Source organism: Anarrhichthys ocellatus, unplaced genomic scaffold, assembly GCF_004355925.1.
Source record: "Anarrhichthys ocellatus isolate YVR2014 unplaced genomic scaffold, GSC_Weel_1.0 scaffold1, whole genome shotgun sequence".
NCBI classification, from domain to species: domain Eukaryota; kingdom Metazoa; phylum Chordata; class Actinopteri; order Perciformes; family Anarhichadidae; genus Anarrhichthys; species Anarrhichthys ocellatus.
Genome location: NW_022280031.1, coordinates 7,556,250 through 7,579,048, shown reverse-complemented (window position 1 = coordinate 7,579,048; position 22,799 = coordinate 7,556,250). Strand labels below are relative to the sequence as shown.

Here is a 22,799-nt window from a genome sequence, read left to right as displayed (position 1 = left end):
TTCAAATTGTTTTTCTCAGCACATAAATGATTCCTTTGTAAATGTTCATATGGCACCTGACTATTATTTTATGTTAACTTATCCGTTAATACAACCTTGATATTGTTGAACAACGAATTGATGGATATGTTAGGCAGCATCCCTACATTTTGGCGGGTCGGAGTCGCTGTGACGTCGTTAGCGTCACGGTGAAGTGGGAGGGGCTTGGAGGGCGGGTGTTCGCAGCAGCCGTCGGAGTCGTCCTGAGCTTTCTGGCCCACTAGCGACTGAAACTTCACTGCCAAGATGTCCGACGGAGAGCAAGAGCAGACCATAGCCGAGGACCTGGTGGTCACCAAGTACAAGATGGGTGGTGACATCGCCAACCGTAAGTAAATGTAACTACTAGCCGTTGGTGAACGGCCTGTCGTGCACCAAGCGGACGTTAACGGTAGTCTCCTCACACAGCAGCAGCCGTGTGGGTTACATGCGAGGCGCACGTATGCTATCCTAACTGGCTAGCTAGCTAGCAGATACAGTTGGTTCAGTCCTAGCTATGGCTAGCTCATCTGTTACTGCTGACCAACATTGACGTTGTGTGCTTTACTAGAGAGAGCCGTCTGTTTGTTTAGCTAACGTAGGATGCTAACTAGCTAATGAGCTATCTCAGCCTGTTGCAGTCAGCTACGGTAGGAGCAACCGTTGAAAGATAAGCAGGAAGTCACCGATATGAAGCCACTATGACGCTAGTTACATGCTGACCTCTTTGTGTTAGTTTATTCATGATGGTGATCTGTTTAACTGACATAACTGACAAGCTGATATGTCTGCTACAGGAATAATATGAGGTCAAAGTTACAGCATGTTACTCTAACACTATTCAGATGACAGTGTCGTTGCTGTAGGAGATATGGATAAAATCCTCTGTCACACAGTCTATGTGATTTTTAAGTTATGAGTTGTAAGTATTTACATTTTAAGTAACTGCTTCGAGATGACAGAACTAGACAGTAATGTGTGTTTTTGGCAAATCCATGACTGGAGTACATGACAAACGAAGTTCTGTCATCATATTCATCAAAATCATAATAACATTAATATTATAAAGCTGTTTTGGATTTGCAAAATTGTCTGCTGATATATAAAAGAGGTCGTTATAAACGGTACTACTAAATCACTCCTGCTTGACAGACGTATGTATGTATATGTAGTCATATCACCCAACCCTATTCAAAAACTAGAGTTTGACAATATTGACAAATTCAATTAATCACTACTTTTGAGTCAGTACTCTGACAACTGATGGTGTTACACTATGGGTTCGTTGATGTGATCTCTCTGAAAAAAATATGATAAATTGTGTTCATTTCACTCCGTGTTAACACAGTCATTTCACTATAACTCATCTGTTTTAAACAATACCTAATGTGATATCTGCTCTCATACCAGCTCCACTTGGTTCCTCTTCTGCACCTCTTGATCATTTGTCTTGTGTGTCTGTCTCTCCCCCCCCCCCCCCCCAGAGGCTCTTCGTCTGGTTGTGGAAACAGCCACTCCCGGGGTGTCGGTGCTCACCCTCTGTCAAAAGGGGGATGCCTACATCATGGCTGAGACTGGAAAGGTCTTCAAAAGGGAGAAGGACATGAAGAAAGGTGAGCCAACGATGATACGAGTGAGTCTGTTGTCATTCGGGTGCACTGAGATGGACCCATCAAGAAGAGTCTCGCTGCAGTCAAGTCATTCAAATTGCAGACCCAAGTGTCACTCCCTCCATCCGTGTACACTTTTTTTGCTAAACTTGTGGATGATTTCCAAATGAAGACTTGGTGGTTCTCCTTTCCCTCTTCTAGGCATTGCCTTTCCCACCAGCGTCTCAGTCAATAACTGTGTTTGCCACTTCTCTCCCCTGAAGAGTGACCACGACTACACACTTAAAGATGGGGATCTGGTCAAAATGTAGGCACCTCGCTCTGAAACAATGTCACCCCTTGTTCTTCCATGTGTGTCACGAGTCTGTTGTCCTCCCCTCGTTCTATGTGACATCTTGGCTTGTGTGTGGGGGTATTATCTTGGCTGTTGACTGTCTGCTTCATCAGTAATGTCTCGTCTTCCTGTCTGTCCTGTGGCAAACGACAAGTAAGGTTGGACACTTTTAGAACATGTCTTTTGCTGTTTTTAAAGTGATATGTTGGATTTTAGCTTTGATGGCCATCCATCTGCTAAATCCTATGTGTCACATTTTTGTAATGTTGTGCTTTGAAAAAGGAAGTCAGCTTATCTTAGTTGTTGTATTGCCACATACATTGTTGTCCTCTGTGTCGTCTTTTGTGCTGCGTGTGGATTTGCGATGTTTTAAAGTTGTTTGTTGCTCGTAGTAATGTAGTTGCACACTAGGTTTGTGTCTTTCTCACTTTTCGAACACTCACAAGCTAGCCTTCTGTCTGGTTTATAAATTTTAGTGCTGCTCCCTTGAATTCATAATAAGTCCTTCACTGTACTCCAGCTCATGTACATCCAAAAATAAATTAACTTTGGAGTATATATTCCGTGTAATGGCCATAACAGATTAAATGTTTTGTGTCTGACCTTCTTTATTAGTCTCATTTTCCAAAGTACAGGATATTCTGTCCTTTCTGAGTTTGTTCCTGTCTCAACATTTGTAAACTTGATAGCCGCTTGGCAGTTAAACTTATAAATAATTTGGCACAGGATCAATTTGATTTCATACTCTCATCTCTACTTTTCCTCTTTATTTTGTGTAGAGATCTAGGAGTTCATGTTGACGGCTTCATTGCCAATGTTGCTCACAGCTTTGTGGTGGGAGCCAGTAAGGTGAGGAGCTCTTCCAAAATGCTGCTTTTTTTTCACCGTTTTGTGTCCTCCTGTGGAGCCCTCCTGTAAGTCCTCTTCTCTCCGTGTCTCGTTTCTGCAGGAGAACCCCATCACAGGCCGGAAAGCTGATGTAATCAAAGCGGCCCATCTTTGTGCGGAAGCAGCTCTTCGCCTCGTTAAACCTGGTAACCAGGTACATGGAACCTCTTCCTCACAGTTTTCTCCGTGTCCGCCTTAATGATGAGTTACCTTCTCTACGGCTCTGGCTCATGAATAGATTTACATCGGCTTTTAAAATGTATTCTTAAGAATTAAAACTCTGTTTTTTGTCAGTGTGTATTTTCTGCTAAACAATTCACTGCTGAGCCTCGAATAGTTTTGCTCTGCTGCTCCTCACTTTGTTTGGTAAGTCGGTGCAAAACTGTGTTTTGCATGTGAAAGTAACGCATTTTTCTGTGTCTCAGAATTCTCAAGTGACAGAAGCCTGGAACAAGATTGCTCAGTCATTCAAATGCTCACCTATAGAGGGTGAGTGTCCATGAAAAAAAGCATTCAGAGCAACAGCAATGCTGTATTTGTATCTCTTCAGATTTGTTGATGTAATGTGAAGACGATGACTGTTACAGATTCATAACATGCAACTGGATGTTTTATTACTATTTTTTTTCTGCCTGGTTTTTCAAGGTATGCTGTCGCATCAGCTGAAGCAACATGTCATAGATGGAGAGAAGACAATCATTCAGAACCCGACAGACCTGCAAAGGTACATTTAGTCGCTTTTTACACACAGGAGGAAGAGGGGTGAATCTGAGGCGTGCTGTTGGCACAGTCACGCAGATGCAAAATTTACCTTCAACTCCTGTTTACTTCCGTTTTCTGCCAGAGAAGGGCATTCGCTATCGACGAAGAAGCAAATTCAACTTCAGTGAACTTTCAGCTCGAATCTATAACAGTGCCCTGTGGGTGTTTTGAACTGTAGTAAATCTCTTAGACTAAAGATTAACTTGAGTCTCACGTTTTGTGTCCATTTAGTCACACAGAGTGTAGATAATGGGCAATGCCTGAATGTATCAAGTGGGATTCAGTCCTTTCAATCAATATCACGTTAGTTTGATGTTGTGAGCTCTGAGACTTCTATCACAGAACCAATATAATGGAAAATAATGAAATTTGATTTGTGGTTCTGAAACCAACCAACCAAAATTACATTTGGAGAAACTCAACAGCAAATTGTTTTAGTTTTTCATTGGCTGCTGTTGACACTCAATTTCAGGAAGGACCATGAGAAGGCGGAGTTTGAGGTACACGAAGTCTATGCTGTGGACGTCTTGATAAGCACCGGAGAAGGGAAGGTCAGTGTGCTATCTAGTCCTTCTTGATTCATACCCATTGCTGCCAAAACTGTACCGAATGAACACTTAAAGAACACTCTTGTCATTTACAATAAGGCCAGAGATGGAGGTCTGAGGACCACCATTTATAAGAGGGACCCCAGTAAGCAGTATGGCTTGAAGATGAAAACGTCCCGTACGTTCTTCAGCGAAGTTGAACGGCGCTTTGATGCCATGCCTTTTACTCTCCGGTATGAATACCACACTTTATGTGTCACTACTAATATGCATAGTCCACCACGTGCTGACCTTTTGAATAGATTGACAGCGTTGAATATTAAAAAACATACTTAATTCCATTGTCCGTTTTCCGTCAGAGCATTCGAGGATGAGGCCAAAGCCCGTCTGGGTGTGGTGGAGTGTGCCAAACATGAACTGCTACAGCCCTTCAGTGTGCTACATGAGAAAGAGGGTGAGTATTTACCTCTCTACTTTATCATGTTTTTGATCTTTAACATTTCCCTTTTTGATTTACTGCCCCCCCCCCTACTTTGTGTGTTTTCTCAGGAGAGTGTGTAGCTCAGTTTAAGTTCACAGTGTTGCTGATGGCCAACGGGCCTCACAGAATCACTAGCGGAGACTTAGATCCAGAGCTCTACAAGTCAGAGCATGAAGTTCAGGATGGAGATCTACGGGTAAGATTGTTGTTTCACATACTTTACATCAAGCTCCTTCATCACACAGAAACGGGCTGCTTTGAACATCTTATTACCTTTTATTGGTAAAACGTCTCTCCTCTTCCCCAGACTTTACTACAGAGCTCTGCAAGCCGTAAAACACAGAAGAAAAAGAAAAAGAAGGTAAATTATTATTCAAACAATGAACCCTCATGCTGTCCTACAATTGACCTTGACTTTTGTGTCGCCTCACTGATCTGTTTCCCCCCCCGTTTCACATCCCACAGGCCTCAAAGACAGCAGAAAATGCAACTGGACAGCCGACTGAGGACACGGAAGCCGTAGAATAACAAAATACTGCCTTTCCACACATGCAAGACCCCAAAGAGAAGCAGGAGGAAACATGACAAATTGCCCCAAACTCTCTGACCTTTCATTTCACAAATTAGATGGATTAATATTAGATCCTACATGGATGCTTAACCCTTTACTGCAGTCACTGAAAGTACCGTGTTGCTTTTTCTTCGCTTACTTGAGTAAGAAACAAAGAATATTTGCGAATAGTTTTGCATCTTTGAAAGTACATGCTGCCAAATGGTACGTGTGCGACGGGTGCCTGCATTGTTTTACTTAAATCATTTTTTGATCCTCTTCTTGCAACTTTCAAGTAAAACTGAAGCTTACAGTTGGCATTAAAGGAAGTGGATCATTCTGTATTTTTGACATCCAATACAGTAAAGGATTATTGGATGAAACCAACAGAAACATGGTTCACAACAAGTTGTCTGAACTTGTTTATATGTAAACAAAGATTTATAGTGAATATACGAGCACTTTGTCACCTCTTGTGAGTGTGAGAATCACGTGATGACGGGTTTATTCATCCAGTGCTTTATTGAAAAACAGACCTTTAGCATTTTAAAATGTTTAATCAAAAGCATTTTTCCTTAACTTCACTATGCAGTAAAGGGTTGAACTTTAATTATGACCAAACAAAACAGTCAAATGATCACAAGGACTGTAGTATAAGTAAGTGTTTATGGTTAGTCTTCCATCATCAAGGCCTGAACACATGTAGCTGAAACTAGTGTTTTAACCACACTATTTTAAAGTATTAACCTGAGCAAATCACTGGAATGTTTTTAAGAATACAAGCAAACATCACAGTTGTAATCGGCTCTACTTTAGGGAACAAAACCGATACATTTACTGCCATTCCCCCTGAATTTTATGAAAGCATAGAATCTTATATGTTCTACTTTTGAAAAACTTTTCTATTGCTTTACTACATCATTGGTCTTGTGAATCATGAAATTTAAAGCTGACCGAGTTTTAAAAATAGTTTTTTTATGGGCGTCTTCCGTGTATTTGGACCAGTAAGAGATCATTTCAGGTCTGAGTTTCATTAAGAGGTCTGAGTCAGATTGTTCAACAGCTGAATATGTTGAGAAAAGTAAAATCCTGCTTTGTAGCTCAATCAGTGGGCAATGGAACTTTACATCTAATGAAATAAAAACATTTTCTTACATATGTTGGTTTTCTCTGAAGGTTTTTGTCAAAGTTCAGTATTGGAAATGTCTGCAATTAATTATCAATGCGACCTGCCTACTTAAGTCCAAATTGTGGTGGTGTTGAAAGAGAAGGAATGACCATTGTTGGAAATCAATGACCTGAGCTTCTTTATTACAACATTAGATATTCAATTAGTCTGACATACCTGCCTAGTGATTTGATTGATTTTACCATATCATGGATATTTATAACACAATATTAAATTACTTATAGCCTGCCTTGATAATGAAGTATTGTATCTATATCACCGTCTCCTGTGCACCAGCATGGTTTTGGTATACATATTATTTTAGATGGATACTTTTTTCATCCCCTGGGGGAAATTTATTTGTTTGCAACAGCAAAGATATACTTCAGCAAACGAAGTAACAGAGTAAAGATATTAAGTATGAAAAATGCACAATATATACAATAAAATAACAGTAGAACATATTAAATATAAAGAAAATAATAGAAATGCACTGTATATACAATGAAATTGTGTTAAATTAACTAACTAGGTAAACTAAACAATAGTGCAAAGATCAAACAGTAGCGGTGTGTAGTTACTGTATGTAAAGGATGATCTTGCCAGAGGTGATTTATTATAAAGTCTTATTGTAGTTGGTAGGAATGTTCTCCTGTATCTGTCTGTCTGTCTGTTGGAGAAAGTGCTCCGCTGGAGAGGGTGGTCCGGGTTATCCAATATGGATAGCAGTTTCTTCAGTGTCCTCCTCCCCACCACCTCTTCCAGATAGTCTTGTTTCCAATGATGGAGCCGGCCATCTTAACCAGTTTATTAAGTCTGTTGGTGTCTCCGGCTCCAATGCTGCTCCCCCAGCAGACTACGGAGAAGTACAGTGCACTGGCCACAACAGACTGGTAGAACATCTCCAACATCTTGCTGCACACGTTGACGGATCGAAGTTTCCTCAAGAAAAAGAGTCGACTCATCCCCTTCTTGTACACAGCGTTGATGTTGGTCTTCCAGTTCAGTCTGTTGTCGATGGAGACACCCAGGACTTGTACTCCTCCACCATGTCCACGTCCTCTCCCAGAACTCTCAGCGGTTGTGGAGCCGTCGTCTTCATCCTGAAGTCGACCACCATCTCTCTGGTCTTGGCCACGTTCAGAAGCAGGTGATTTCCACCGACCCACTCCACAAAGTCATCCACTACTGCCCTGTACTCCTCCTATACACCCGACCACTGCAGAGTCATCAGAGAACTTCTGCAGATGGACCCTGAGTTGTACTGGAAGTCAGTGGTCTACAAGGTGAACAGTAAGGGAGACAGAACAGTTCCCTGTGGGGCTCCAGTACCACTGACCATCAGACAGCACACTGCCCAGTCGGACAAACTGTGGTCTGCCTGTGAGGTAGTCAGTGATCCAGGAGACGGTGGATGCGTTAACCCCCACCACCCGCAGCTTCTCACTCAGTAGCACTGGTTGGATGGTGTTAAATGCACTGGAGAAATAAAAAAAGTGATTCTCACAGAGCCACCGGTTCCATCCAGGTGCGACTGAGCTCGCTGCAGCAGGTAGATGATGGCGTCGGCCACTCCCACATGAGGCTGGTATGCAAATTGCAGAGGGTCCAGTGAGGATTTCACCTGTGATCGGAGGTGGGCCAAGACCAGCCTCTCCAGCACCTTCATCACATGTGATTTGAGGACAAGTTGAGGCCAGATGGAGTTGGAGAAGTTGTGCTACAATCAATTAGGAAGTAAATAGATTTGTTTTTTTGACAAATTAAAAAATCTAATAAAATTTCAAGACCAATGTAGTAGCTGTTCTGCAGCTTTTGAACATTGCATACAATACTTATCAGCAGATTACGGTCAATTGCATTTCTGTATTTATTTACTTTACTTTACTTGAATTAACTCGTCTGTTAACTTGTCAGTCAATTCAGTAGTTAAGAGATAAAACTGTGAAGTGAAATGAAACCTTTTAAAAACAAAACATCAGGTCAATTTATTTCCAGAATAAAAACCGCTCTTTTACTATAATCGTCTTGAAAAGTGGATATGCCATTAAAATAAGGCGCCATATGTCAATAAAAGTACTTAGGAGTAGGAAAAACACACAAAAAAAAAGTGGTGTAATTAGCTCACAGGGAAATGTAGTTTTAATGACCATGATTGCGCAACATCTGTTGTTGAACATGACGTCAATACCCGTATAAATACCGCCCTCTTCCTTCGTCACATCCTCTTTCCGTTGCTCCTCTCGCCTTGAGGTAGGGAACATCTCTCCTCTGCCAACTGAATCCACACAAATCCTCACATTTTACAAATCATCCACAGGCACTAATCATTTAATTGTTTTGTTTTCACAGAAACTTCTCCTCACGATGAGAGCTAAGGTAAGTTGACCTGCAAATATCAGTATTTTTGTGATTTTTACGTCCTCTTCCTGTTGGTCAACGACGCTAGCTAACATCAGAATAGCCTCTCCTGTGCTTTATCTCGTCTATTGACTGAACATGTTTCTCTAACCTTGTACTGGGTTTATAATGCGTTTATTTACATGTAAATCTACACTATTTGTACAATAAATGTGTTGAGTAGTAACGTTAAATGCTACTGCGTGACGAAGGCCCGCCTCTGTTGCACGCTCTAATGTTAGCAATGCTAACCTCAATGCTGTTGTGTCTCTAATGCGTTTATGGTGGAAGCTCCAGTCAAGGTCTTTGACACATATTACTGTTGGATGCATTTTTGTACCAGTGCAGTGCGAAGTCTCAGTAGTATATCTGCATCATGTAAAGCGTGCTGTCAGTCTGTAAGGTGAACAAGCATGACAAACGTGACTGCACCCTAATAAATACCCCTCTTGTTTTCCAGTGGAGGAAGAAGCGTATGCGCAGGTGAGCATTATTGATCCTCTTTGTAGGAACTGCTAGTTCCCACTTTAATGATTTTGATATCGCCTACCATTAATTAAACTTGTCCGTCTCCATGTATGCCATAATTACTGCATTCAGTTACATTTACAATTCAACACAAACACTTGATCAATGACTGGAATTTTGTTCAATGTCTAATTCAAACATTGCATTAATATTGATTGGCAGTGCTGGGTTACCAATTTTTAGTTGGGTGTCTAATTTTAAATGCTCACCCATAGTTCACTACTCGAGTCAAGTGCTGATTGGAGCCTATTCGACACATGTACATGGTGCTATTGAAATTTCAATAGATATATAATATAAATATTTGTCTGTGAAGATCAGTTATTTCTCAATGGGTCAAAGTTACAACTCATGATTTCCAGATAGCTTGATCCATTTCACAATTGTTTTTCTACAGGCGTGGACACTTAAACTGCCATTTACTGTTTTGACAATTGAAAGGAGAGAAGTGTATGCTTTCCTATACAGGACTGTACCAAACACTGATTCCCGATATTAGCATAACATTAAAACTAAATCATGTCACTTGGCCATTCAAATTTTGTATTTTTTTTGGGGGGGGGGGGGTTGCAATAAATCCAGATTTTTGTACTGTTTTATGGTAGTTGAGCAGCTAACTTCTAAAAGTTGCTGTTTTTTTGTCAACAGGCTGAAGCGTAAAAGGAGGAAGATGAGGCAGAGGTCTAAGTAGGCCCTCATCCATGCCAGCTGTGGTCCCGTCGGAGCCTCTCCAGTTGACTGACCCATGTGGCTGAAGTGAAGCCTCCATCGGTGGAACGGAGGCCTGAACCCTGATCTCAGATGACTGCGCACCTCATGGAGACTGCTGTGAAAGTCTGACTGGAAAAGGAGACGATGCTGGACTATCAACATCGGAACTACAGCTGCTTTGTTCGCGGCTAAAAATACATGTTTACCAACAACTGTCATTCTGTGACGTATTGAACAATAAACGAACACTGTTTAAAATTTACGACAAAGTTGCGTCTCTTGATATATGTGACTATTTACATATTTGTCCATGCATGTCTCGTATAACTTACTCTTGCTTGACTATTAATTGCGCCACATGTTTTTTGGGGGGGGTTGGGTTAGTCATGTACCTCTGTACTCGTGTAAGTTTCGATCACTTCAGAGTCGAGCATTTATTTCTTTTAATTTTGATTATGGCTTCCAGCTAATGAAAACCCGAAATTCTGTCTCAGAAAATTAGAATATTGTGGACTTGTGGTGTCGCACTCTAATCGGCTAATGAAAAACACCAAAGGTTTCCTGAGCCTTTAAAGGGTCTCAGTCTGGTTCGTGGGCAAGACTGCTGACTTGACAGTTGTCCAGAAGAGTCATTGACACCCTCCACAAGGAGCCACTCCTGAACGAGACGTCGGAAGCATCTTACCTGGGCTAAGGCGAAAAGGTGTTGGTCCACTGTTTTATCAAGTCCAAAGTCAGTGCAGCCGTCTACCAGGAAATTTTAGACCACTTCATGCAAATTAAAAGAAATAAATGCTTGAAATATATCACCCTTTGTGTAATGAATCTATATAATATATGAGTTTCACTTCTTGAATTGAATTACTGAAACAAATTAACTTTTTGATATTCTAATTCATTTTGATGCACCTGATGAAAATGAACTGGAGAAGGTATAGCAACTAATTAACTATCAACCCTAATGTACATGGCTATGTTTCCTATGTAGCTTAATTTCATTTATCCAATTGTTTCTACAGTTTGTACTGCTGAACTGGGACTTCAGGTGCTTTACAAATAAAATTGCTTTGCTGTGTGATGAACTGAGATTCATTTGAAATGTATCTGAACATGGCTCTCTGGCTCAAACTACTACGCTTTAACTAAAGCAGTTTAAATGAGTAAGAACGCATTGTTTTGTTGTAGCACTGGTGGACACCAACAGCATGCTTCTATTACACACTATGAGTTTACTGTATATACGATTGTGTGTGTCACACTTTTGTTTGTTTAATAATATAACATTCTAGTTCTTAGTGCAAGTCCTGCATTAACATTTTTACTTTTATCAGCAAATTTTACTTTAAGTATGAAAAGAAAAAGTGTTCATTATGCAGTCAAAGGCAAAGTAACTGTAGCTGGGGCTCAATAGAAGCTGTCAGATAAAAGAAGTGGATTAATAGTTATTATTTACTAAATAGCTGCTATAATAGAGCAGAGATTTTCTCATAAACGGGGCACTGGTTGAGTGACTGAGGGGGGGGGGTCATGGAGAACAACAAAAGTTAAATAAAAATATATTTTCAAAATTGGGGCGCTAAAGTGGGACCATGACATAAAATGTGTCGGAACCAGAGACACAATCTCTGTATTATTTTAATCTGCGTAATTGAGCTCAGTGTTGAGTCTGCGTGACGCGTCGACAGGGGGCGCACGTGACCCGTTGTTGATGCTGCACACTGAAGACGCCGTAGAAGAAGAGTTCGTATTGTAAACACAAGGATATGGCTGACGAGAGGGGTGGAGGTGAAGACAACGTTAACGACAACATGGGGAACCAGTTACAGCTCTTACCGGGTAACTGTTACATGTATTACATGACTGGTCGGTGTCTCAACAGGAGAGCGTTCATCTCTTCGCCCTGCTAACAGCTAGCAGCGAGCTAACGTTTCTTCTCAACAGGCCACCGTCAGGCATCACATCCCGACTGACACATCTTATGCTGTCACTTTCTGTTCATGTTTACCATCAGAGGGACTCATTAAGATGATGAAGCTGTAGCTTGGTTGGGAGACGTTAAAATGCCGCTGTGCTTTGCCGTGCCTTTTTAACAGACAATGAGGAAGAGGAGGAGGAAGATGACATGGAGACTGAAGACCGAGACAGCGAGGGAGCAGAGAAGCCCACCCTCATCACCTTTGACCCCAGTCTTCCCACATCCCATGCCGTGAGTGATGCCACTGACACGTTATTCCTCCACATGTTTACTGTCATTGTTTCCTTCGCAGTGTCTTTATAATCACAGAGCTGTAAAGGTAGTTTTGTGCAGCTGTCGTTGTGTTGACTCATGACCCCTGTGGTGGCAGTACCTGGGTGCAGACATGGAGGAGTTTCACGGCCGTACAGTCCACGATGACGACAGCTTTCAGACCATCCCTGTGCTGCCACACACGGCCGTGATGCTGGTCCCGGGTCAGACGCTGCCACTGCAACTCTTCCGGCCGCAGGAGGTCAGCATGATGCGGAGCGTCATCCAGAGAGACCGCACTTTTGCTGTGCTCTCACACAGGTAAGAAGCATATGCAAAGGAAGCATTTGGTGTATCAGTTAAAGGGTTTACCAGTCATTACAGGTGCTTTTGTGACAATTAAAAACTGTTTTATGATGTTTCTTATGAGATACTTGAAGAGCTTTTTAACATCTGAGAAAACATTCCCCCATCCTTATAGAAGCACAACACTGAATGACTGAAGTACCCTTTGGAATTATTTTTGGATCTTAATTTTAATGGTTTTATTTGGTGTCTGTTTCAGCAGTGATGCAGGTGACTCGGAGGCAGAGTTTGGGACAACAGCTGAAATCTATGCGTACCGAGAAGAGCAGGAATATGGCATTGAAACTGTCAAAGTGAAAGCTGTAGGCAGGCAGAGGTTCAAGGTCCACGAGATAAGAACTCAAGCAGACGGGTAAGTTTAATTGCCTCATAAACCAAGTTAGGGTTAGATGCATGTGCACATTTGACTTTGCTGTCCTCTATGAATGAAGACATAAACATTGTGTCGTGGTCCTCACATGAAGTGAGCCTGTGGTTGTCTGTAGGAACCCTGCAGGTTTGAATGTTATTATCCCTCCTATTTTGAGTGCAACACGACAAATTGAAAATATCCGATTTCCTCTGATTTTCTTAGTCGATATAAACCATGAAATCAAACGTCAGTTTTTTTTACTTGCATCATATGTGATGAGTATTTTACTCAAAGAAGCAGACTTCATGGAAAACACGTGGAAATGGTCAAATGTCTTGTAAGAGATGATTTCAGGGATAAGTTACAGCCAGAGACTGCACATCTTTTAAATCAGGCTTTTGTTTGACGAGATGTTGTCTGTCAAACCAGTTGGATCATCACTCAAAATATTCCTTAGATATTATCTCTAGAAAAGAGTGACAACCGTGTTCTAGTGTTTGTCCTGCTCTTTGTTGCAGCCTGTTAGTCAGGACTCAAGTGGTGTTCTCACAGTTCACAGCTAGAGGGCAGACTAACTATTCACAGTCATCCTCAAAAAGTAAACTGAGAACATCATCCTCAGCTTGCGATGATTGTATCAGTGGAGTAACTACTGTAAATATACACATTCAGGTTCTTATACGAGATGTTTTGGTTGTGACTTGTTTTATAAAGATGAGTTAATTGTGGTTTTTCTGCTACATACTCTGGAGATGGTTTAGTTTACTTTATGTTCTTTGAGCCTCCTCTTGTCGGAGCGTACAGTAAAGGACGGAAGCATCTATGGAGAAACGCCGCCTGTCTAAGTGTTGTGGTGGGACTGTAGATCATGTCTACTTATGTCCTCCACTGTTCAGGACATTAATGAAGTTTACTGTCTATAAAACTGGGTCTTCATACAGAGAGATTTCCCTCTTTCTTGAGTTGCTGTTGTGTAATGCACATACATTGGTTGCCATAATCCTGTTAACCTGTTGTTGTACTGTAAGTGACCTCAGCAAGAATTAAAATGATCTTCCTCTTAAATGGAATCGGCTGTTGTGCCCTCGGAGGTGATGTGTACTGAATATTGATATTGAATACCCTTCTCTTCCTTTCTGAAATGTTCTAAAACATTTCTGAATGTTCATATTTTGGATCGCAGAAACACATATTTGGAAATTCAGTTCCACTGCCATCATATTATGGCAGCAGTTTAGTGGCTTTTCTTTCTGTTTGTGCATTAAGTAGTTAGAAATGAAACGCTGCTTTTTATCTTTTGGCAGGATTGAACTACACACCATTTTAGTTGTGTGTTGTGATTCATGGCTACACCTAAAGGTGTTTTGTTGTTCATGCGGCGTTGCTTAGTGCATGTTTGTCTGTCTGAGCTCCAGGGAGTTCACTGAGGGCATGTTGGGTGTCGAGGAGTATTTCTTATTGCTGACAGAGAAAATGCACAGACGGCACCTTTTTATGATCATCTCAGCTTCACAAACATCCTGTCATGCACCTAATAGCATTCAGCCAGCACACCATGTGTTTAATCTGTTATTCATCTGCTCGGTTTCCCTCTCCTTCTTCAACCTATGTTATTGTTTCCCTTCATTTGTCTCGTCAGGATCAGACAAGCTAAAGTACAGATCCTTCCAGAAAGAATCCTTCCAGATCCCCTCTCTGCCCTGCAGCTGACTCACCTCTCTAGGCTCCACATGCACCCCTCCTCCAAACCCCCGACTCAGAGCTGCAAACAGGCCCAGCGCTGGTGGAATAAGTACCAGCAGGTGAAGCACACAAACACAGTACATGTGCAGCAATAACATGCAACAACTTTTGCTGTGAAATACTAAAAATCAGGTTATTTGTCCATCATAAGGAAATGAAAGTTTGAGGCGGCTCACATGTCCAGACAGAATAAAGAATACATTCCACCAATAACGATTATTGCTATTATTGATTTTCTCAATTACACGGTTCATTTTTTGGACTATGAAACATCAGAAAATAGTGAAAAATGTGAATCCTCGATACCCAGAGTCCAAGGGGATTTCTTCAGTTTTTGTTAGACCAAACATCAATTTTGTTTTAGCATTTTTGTTTTCTTTTGTTCCGGCACTGCCTCATAGTTTTGACTCGGGCTCTTGTCCCCACAGTTGAAGCAAATCTTAATGTTACAACAAATATTTTAGACAGTAGTGTGTTTCCAAACATGGGAATTACAATATGTGACTTTGTGCACAGTGACGTTGTCGTATATGAGTATGAAGTTTTGGGGTCCACATACTTTTGGCCAGGCTGGTCAGTAATCACAATGTGGGGACTGAAGAACTGGGTACTTCAGTAATCATTGTATGAATATCTAATCAGTTAATGACGCGTCTGTTTTTCATCACAGAGAAAGTTCCAATGTGCCAGTCTGACGCCATGGCCGCCCTGGGTCTACGGACTCTACGACTCTGTGAGTACTGCAGACAGCGTGCACTGCTTGTAGTTTCCTCCGTGCTGTATATGAACATCCCATCAGAATGAATGTAAACCAGTTTTTCTCACCTCACAGGAGTCGCTCATGAACAGAGTGAAGAAACAGCTCCATGAATGGGACGAGAATCTGAAGGATGACTCTCTCCCTAAGAACGCCGTAGGTCAGCCTCTGCTCAGTGTGTTACAGATGGATGGCAGACGCGCACACAGACACGCGCGCACATTCTGTACGTCTCTTTGTTTGTGTCTCTTCCTTTCATCCCTCTCTTTCCCGTCTGTCTGGTTTTCGTCAGACTTCTCCTACAGAGTGGCGGCCTGCCTGCCCATAGACGACGCTCTGCGGCTCCAGCTGCTAAAGATCGGCAGTGCCATCCAGAGACTCCGCTGTGAGCTGGACATCATGGACCGGGTAAGGAAAGGTTTACCACCGGCCCCTCATTCCTGCCCGGCCACCTCAGCCCGTCTCCTCTGTCCCTGCAGCCTTCATCATCATCGCCAGATCTGGTGTTCCTGCCGTTGTTGTTCTGCACAGTCTGTGTCTGTTTTTCCTTCTGATGTTCTGTAGCTGTCAGGGGCCGTATACCTGCAATATTTCAGTCCGAAGTTGAACTTCACAATGTAAACTGTTTAGAACTAATTTTGTGTAAGCAAACCCAGTTTAATTTTATTGCTTGTAACAATGGATTGTAACAGATCTGTAGTATACATACAGTATACATTAGCTGCGTGTCACATTTAACCTAAGAGGCATGTTTGCTGGAATATTTACCAACAAAACAGCTACACAGCAGTAAATGGTTAATAACGGATATTTAGGCTTAATGTTATGAAATGTGGTTCTTCTTGGTGTGCTATGTTGGAATTTACCTTAATGACAATTAACATTTTGGCAGTTATCATTCGCTTTCATTGATCAACTTATTATGCATTTTGTGCCTTAATTAACATTTACATTAGAATGTAATGCCAGCAAAAATGACAGATAATCCTGGGTGAAGAAGGCTCATGTCACTCACCAGACATTAAGCTGATCACACACACACACACACACACACGTGCGTGGTACCCCTGCATCACCAGAAACTGTAAAGCATTCACCGGATGTGTAAAGTGCTTCTTTAATAGTTCTGCTTGTTATCGGTTCTTTCCCTCCTGTCTGATTGAGGATAATAATCCTCCTTAATGTGGTGAGTCTCTCTGGTCACGCGCTGCAGACCTGAACTCACGTCATCCACCTACTTACTCCTGTGGAAGCATAAAGGATCCTAGCATCCTTAATAAGGACACTATGCTTTGAGAACATCTGATATGTATCGGTCCTTTTTAACACTTTATTATCTGTCCTCCTCAGTGCACATCACTGTGCTGTAAGCAGTGCCAGGACACAGAAATCACCACTAAAAATGAGATCTTCAGGTGAGGACATCAGTACTTTTTGTAGCTCGGTTATTACGAACGCTTTCCAGCAAAGTGTTAATCAAAATCTCCAGACATTTGGCATTTGTTTGAGAGAGATAATGAATCACTGTGAATGTTAGATGTGATGTTGCACTTTCTTCACCTGCCTGCCAGGTAACTGGATTAAGGAGCTGAAAATGTCTGAGCAGTAAAAAAAAATAGCTTTTAATGAAGCTTGGACATTTTTTAACACCTAGATGCACAAATTTGTGTCTTTGAAGAGATTTTACCTTGAGACGCACTGATCGATCGGCCACCTGTTGAAACCAGACAGTTGTCAGCTGAGAGTCTCATGATGGTTTTACAAATGAGTCCTTCCCTGCAGCAGTTGGGGTTAATGTAAAAAACAAACAAACATTAAAACAGTCTGATGGTGGTACTCTACCAGGAACAAACCTGCTCCCATTTATATTTTTTAATTTTAATTTTTGTATTTACCTTCATCACAGTAATCACTGTAATTATTAACAGGTCAACGTTGATTTGAGCATCTGTACAGAAGTTGCATAAAGTCTGCGGTTACATCGTGAACATAAGTGGCCCTGCACCGTACCTCCACACTCACTATACAAATGCACACACACACACACACACTGTTATGTAATGTCATTTTATAACTGTCTTTGATGGGTGACACTTAATGTGTTTGTCCAAGAGTCAAACACGGAACCACCAAAGAAACTGTCCAGACCTTCTCTCTACAATGATGAGAAAAGTGCTTCAGCTGGTTTTGTCTGACAACATCCAGAAGATCTAAGAGAATGAATGATTATGTGTTTGATGCTGATTCCCGAAGTTATACATTTCATACATTTTATTACATTTTATAGGAAATTGCTACTTCAGAAACTGACTCAAAATGTGTCTCTTTGTGTGGTTTCATTGTCTGCAAGGAGCTGTGGGGTTAAATATGTATCTTGTAGAACTTAAAGTTGAACACAACATTTACCATCCTCAAGTCTTAGGACCATTCTGATGTTTAGCTTTTTGGCTGAACCGTTAACTGAAGTCCTATTCACTGCTGCCTGTGCTCTCCCTGCAGCTTGTCTCTGTATGGACCCATGGCTGCATACGTCAACCCTCACGGTTACGTCCATGAAACCCTGACTGTCTTCAAAGCCAACAACCTCAACCTGGTCGGCAGGCCATCCACACTGCACAGCTGGTTTCCAGGGTAACTTTGCTATATTTATGTGACAGATTGTATAAAACATCTGGCCCATTGCACTGGGGGTTTTAGTCATACTTCAATACCACAATTGCTCTAACTGTATTGTGACACTGTCCCAGTGCCTTGAATTAGAAACCTCTGGCCTTTCTGTGTGGCATCATAAACAATAGTGTTATTTTGATCAGAGGGGAATCTCTTATTAGTGATCTGAGGTCATTGTATTATACCAGATTTCTGTAGAGAGCTGTGAAATCATGGTGCACTGTGCCTTCAGTGGCTTACTACATCTACAAAATACCATCACAAAGAAAGCATTAACTATTTATAACAAGTGAAATATAAATAATACTTTTGATTAAATTGTTCCATAGACAGTTATACTGTAAATCTGTATACTGTTTTTCATCAGTAGCTAGATTACCTGTGAATGACACATGCAGTTAGTACCAGTATGAGCTGTTTGTAATGGGTTTAATAGCGAATATAAAATAAACTAGAGACCATCCTGTGATGGGATCACTCTTGGAGAAAAACTGCCTCATCATTCCAAACATGTAATGTTTTTATATCTTCAAACATGTCTTCAGGGGATCTTTAATAAAAACGTTGTCCTCTTCCTCTGCCCTCAGGTACGCCTGGACAATTGCTCAGTGCCGGACCTGCGGGTCTCACATGGGTTGGAAGTTCACAGCCACCAAGAAGGACTTGAGTCCACCTCGTTTCTGGGGTCTGACCCGTTCAGCTATGCTCCCCCGTATCCCCCCTGGCAAGGGGGAGGAGGGGAGAGAGGGCTCCCGCCTTTTCTGCCTGTGATGTCGGACCATCAGTTATCGTAAAAAAAAAAAAAAAAATCCTTACAAGCCTGGATCTTCATGCGCTCTCTTGCTGTGTTTACTTTTAGTGATCGACGCATCACACACCGTGCAGCAAATCCATCATATTAGTAGAAAGGTCAGTAGGCCTTAAAATGGCACTCTAAGAGCAAATTAGAACAGGGGGGAGGAAGTGATTGTTCTCAAAGGTCCTTGATATGACGTCTAGGTGCATTGTGAGAAAGAAATAGAGACGAACAGATTGATTCCCTGACATTGTAGCATCCTATCATGCAGCTAGCTGATCTGCACCCCTGTCCAGCTGATTCTTTAGTAGCTGCAGACACACAAACAGTTTTCCTTTGAACTCCTTTCCTCTATATGACGGAGAGTTTGACTGCATGCAGGTGAGATAAAGATCTTGTTGGTCTCCTACTTTAATCTGTCGTTAAACCAACCAGAAAATATAAATTCACTTCCTTTCAGCTGCTGTAGGACTTGAGAGGGAATGAAAGTGCACTTGTACATGTAGATCTGTCTCTAGAGGGAATATTTTGAATCTTGGAATTAAATTTGATGTATTTTTGTACGCTAGAAGATTGGAAAGTAATTTACCTACTCATCCATCTGTGCTTTCTATTATCACACCAGTTTTTTAAACAATAAACAAAAAACTGAGGTGACGATAACGACAATGTGTAATATACTTGATATAATCGCTGTCTGGTTTGTATTCAACCAAGGCTCATTGTCCTGTCAGATCATGTGCTTCATGAAACAACAAAGAGAACATTAGAGATGTCTTCTTGGCGCCTGATGGAGGGCTGTTTTTTTTTTTAAATGTTAAAGCTTAATAACACAGAGAGCGAGAAGAGCATTTACCCGTCTTCATTTGGTCAGTTCATGTTGTGTGGCATGTTAAAATGCTGTGCCTACGCCCCAGCTCAGTGTCTTTTGATAGGTTTGATGAATCCGTGAGCCACAGGTGTAAATGACAGATTGTAAATGATGAAGAGATTTAATTAAAAAAAATTGTTGGGTATTTTTTGTTTTTAGGGTCTCAGTTTTTTAGGACTTGTTGCAAGGTGCTGTCTCATGTTTGTATAAATGTTGCTGTAAATATGAGGCAGATAAAGCGTTTGTTGTGTAACATAACTGGTGTTCTAGTGTTTATAGAATCTGGCTCTCATTTCACGTGTCTCTTCATGTCACAGAGAATTGTTATAATCTTTTCATCAGTAAGCTACATCATTGATCGCAATAAGAAATCATCTAGAATGTGAAGATGTTGGTTTGTCTAATTTAATGTTTTTGGATATTTTCATAAAGGAATACATCCAGTCTTGACGGATATGAGAGTGCTATTGTCACACAATTCTTGGCATTAAAGCAAATTAGTGTAATGTCTGAAAATGTCAAAACTACTTTTAAAAGAGAGATCGCTTTCAATTTTAAAATGACATGTTTTTCTTGCAGCCAAAGCACGATGTCGTGTGGAGGTTCGGGTCTGAGTCGACTTGTTTTCAATGAATCTTTCCTTAAGAGTACTCCATGTTTTAACATTGCCCCCCCAATAACACTGTCAGACTAAAGGACAGTTGCATTATTTTATAGAAATCAAAGCAGCAGAAGAATCCTTTTTTTTTATTATTCCACGCGTTCATCAATGTTAATACTTGCCATCGGCATTACCCACAATGCATCTCAACCACTGGCAATTTGGTTAGAGATTCTGATGTGTTATGCCAGTGGTAGTAATAGTTGTATTTTTTTTAAGTTACATTCACATTTGAAATGTTATTTATAGTTATATTTTGGACTCTTCAAAAGATTAATATATCATTTTTTTTCATAAATGTTTTCATACTGCATGTACAATCTAAAATCCTGTGTTAAGCTTCCAATATTCTCTGTCATATCGCTGATTCGGTGTTCACCAAGCTGTCAGGCTTTCATGCACCCCCAACAATAAAATAGATGCTTCACAGAAGAAATCATTGGCCTGCTTCCAAAGATGGCTTTTGCCTGTTCTTTCTTGACATTCAGTGTACCGCAGAGTACAAGAAAGCATGCAGTAATCCTGTGGCAGTTTGCTGATGTACATGTTTCAGCAGGAATCTCAAGGCAGGGCGTGCATCAAGAGGCATCAATGTGACCGTTTACACAACACGTGTGTGTGTCTGTGTAAAAACTTCACATCTACAGGCAAATGTACATGCCTCCACTTTATGTGTCTTCTGTGAATATAATGAGTTAGCAGTGAATTAATCTTTTGTGCAGATACACGTGGTTAGAGGATTATTTGTATTCTAGTGCAGTGAAAGCCTAATGAGTCATGTGGACCATGTGAGGGTCCCACAGAGGAACATTATAGTAATAAAGTGGACAAGGTTTGGGACATGCAACTTGTGAATTCTCATTATTTGATATTGAAAATACTGGTTTGTGGTTTGAGCAGTTGTGTCTCTCTGCTTCTCTCTAGTAAAGTTTCTTGCTTTATGCCTATTTGCTGATGCTTAACCATACTCATGAAAGCTTTGTTTAGTCAAGTATTTTGAGCCTTCAATTGTTTTTTTAAACTCATGTTTAGTGTAAAAATGAAATCCATCATAATTTCCCAGAACCCAGGGTGAAGTCTTCAAATTGCAAATTTTCTTTAATCTGTTGACCATAAAAATCACAGAAAAGCAGCAAATATTCACACGCTAACAGCTGGAACCAGTGGATGTTTGGGATTTTTGCTTCATAAATCAAAATGATAAATTATTATAAATATTTGAATTAATGTTCATATGCTTAAATATGTATTGGGTATTTAAACCTGGAAACAACATGAGCACAAATACAATACCTCTCCATCTTATGATGCAATAATAAGAAAAGTAAGTGTTCATTCTTTACTTCCTTACAATTCTCAAGTGGAACATTAAGATGCTGGACATCCTGATTCTTTACCGGTTTACCAGTCTTTATCTCTCGAGGGCTAAAAGCGACCGAGGGCTCTGTCTTTGCCTGTGGAGAGAGAAAACCAAAACGATTCCTCACCAGCAGGAAGGTACACAAACTGATGGTCACAATAAATCCTCAACGACATCAGCACAACATGTTACAGTATGCTGCTCATTATTTGGGCATGTTGCAACGTTCTTTTAGGAAACTAATCCTAAGTGGCACCCGTAACACATAATAAGAATGACAAAATAAATTAAATCAAACCCGATAAGATTACACAACTGATGGATTCAATATAGAGTCAAAGCTGAAGGTCAAAGTACAGAATCATCTGTTGTGGCTGCCACAGTGACACTGATAGAAACCATTAAACAGGTTATTGTTGGCTTCCACCTTTGCCCACATTCCCAATATCACACAGGCAACAGCCACTAATGACCTGCTGTCAGCCTGGTGCAATGATAGAGCATTTGTCTCCTAATTGTCCAAAATAATTGCTGACACATACCCATGCTTTGTCACACCCCTCAACATCTGATACCGACACACAAAGTACCCTTCGGTGTTTGTATGACACCCCCCGGGCGTTCAAATCACGCCAATGTAAACCCATAAACCCATGTGAACAATGAATAAAGACGAAAATATATTCATATACTGAGAAAACTATAGGGTCAAACAAACACAGCACTATCAACCAGGAGACTGAAGTTTGAAACTGCTGTTCAAGTCCTGAAGTGATGAGTTATTTTGAAGTTAGATGTTTTCTGTACTTGTATGCTTACGTTTTATTTAGTTTACGTGCTTATTTCTAGACTAAGTAGGTTTTTTTTGGTTGCCTAAACATAAGCAAGTTTTTGTTTGCATTAACAACGTGAACGTGGCTTTGTAGTTTACCTGGGTGTGGTTGAAATTATATGGGCCTCATTCCCTGCATGTGTGACATTTTTGAGTGTCAGCCTTG

General features: G+C 40.9%; 2 protein-coding genes and 1 long non-coding RNA gene across 4 annotated transcripts; all 3 read left to right on the top strand.

The window, feature by feature from the left end:
• The first annotated feature begins 205 nt into the window (after nucleotides 1-205).
• Nucleotides 206-6,347, top strand: pa2g4a (proliferation-associated 2G4, a). Its single transcript, XM_031846304.1, has 13 exons — nucleotides 206-367; nucleotides 1,503-1,631; nucleotides 1,830-1,935; nucleotides 2,742-2,811; nucleotides 2,912-3,004; nucleotides 3,276-3,339; nucleotides 3,496-3,574; nucleotides 4,085-4,163; nucleotides 4,260-4,393; nucleotides 4,520-4,614; nucleotides 4,710-4,837; nucleotides 4,949-5,002; nucleotides 5,107-6,347. The coding sequence occupies exons 1-13, from the start codon at nucleotides 286-288 to the stop codon at nucleotides 5,167-5,169; spliced, it is 1,176 nt and encodes a 391-aa protein (XP_031702164.1). The 5' UTR covers nucleotides 206-285; the 3' UTR covers nucleotides 5,170-6,347.
• Nucleotides 6,348-8,568: 2,221 nt separating this feature from the next.
• On the top strand, nucleotides 8,569-10,260 carry LOC116385978 (uncharacterized). Its single transcript, XR_004212921.1, has 4 exons — nucleotides 8,569-8,612; nucleotides 8,712-8,738; nucleotides 9,220-9,242; nucleotides 9,936-10,260. It is a non-coding gene; the product is annotated as an uncharacterized LOC116385978 (long non-coding RNA).
• Nucleotides 10,261-11,707: 1,447 nt separating this feature from the next.
• Nucleotides 11,708-21,288, top strand: crbn (cereblon). 2 transcript variants are annotated; one of them, XM_031854345.1, is made up of 11 exons: nucleotides 11,708-11,834; nucleotides 12,092-12,204; nucleotides 12,344-12,546; nucleotides 12,794-12,943; nucleotides 14,583-14,745; nucleotides 15,357-15,419; nucleotides 15,519-15,603; nucleotides 15,736-15,851; nucleotides 16,794-16,858; nucleotides 17,943-18,074; nucleotides 18,701-21,288. In XM_031854345.1, exons 1-11 carry the CDS (start codon nucleotides 11,762-11,764, stop codon nucleotides 18,882-18,884), a joined length of 1,347 nt encoding a protein of 448 aa, XP_031710205.1. In that variant the 5' UTR covers nucleotides 11,708-11,761; the 3' UTR covers nucleotides 18,885-21,288. The 2 variants fall into 2 exon arrangements, with proteins under 2 accessions (XP_031710205.1, XP_031710194.1); XM_031854334.1 differs by having other exon boundaries at nucleotides 12,791-12,943.
• Nucleotides 21,289-22,799: the final 1,511 nt, after the last annotated feature.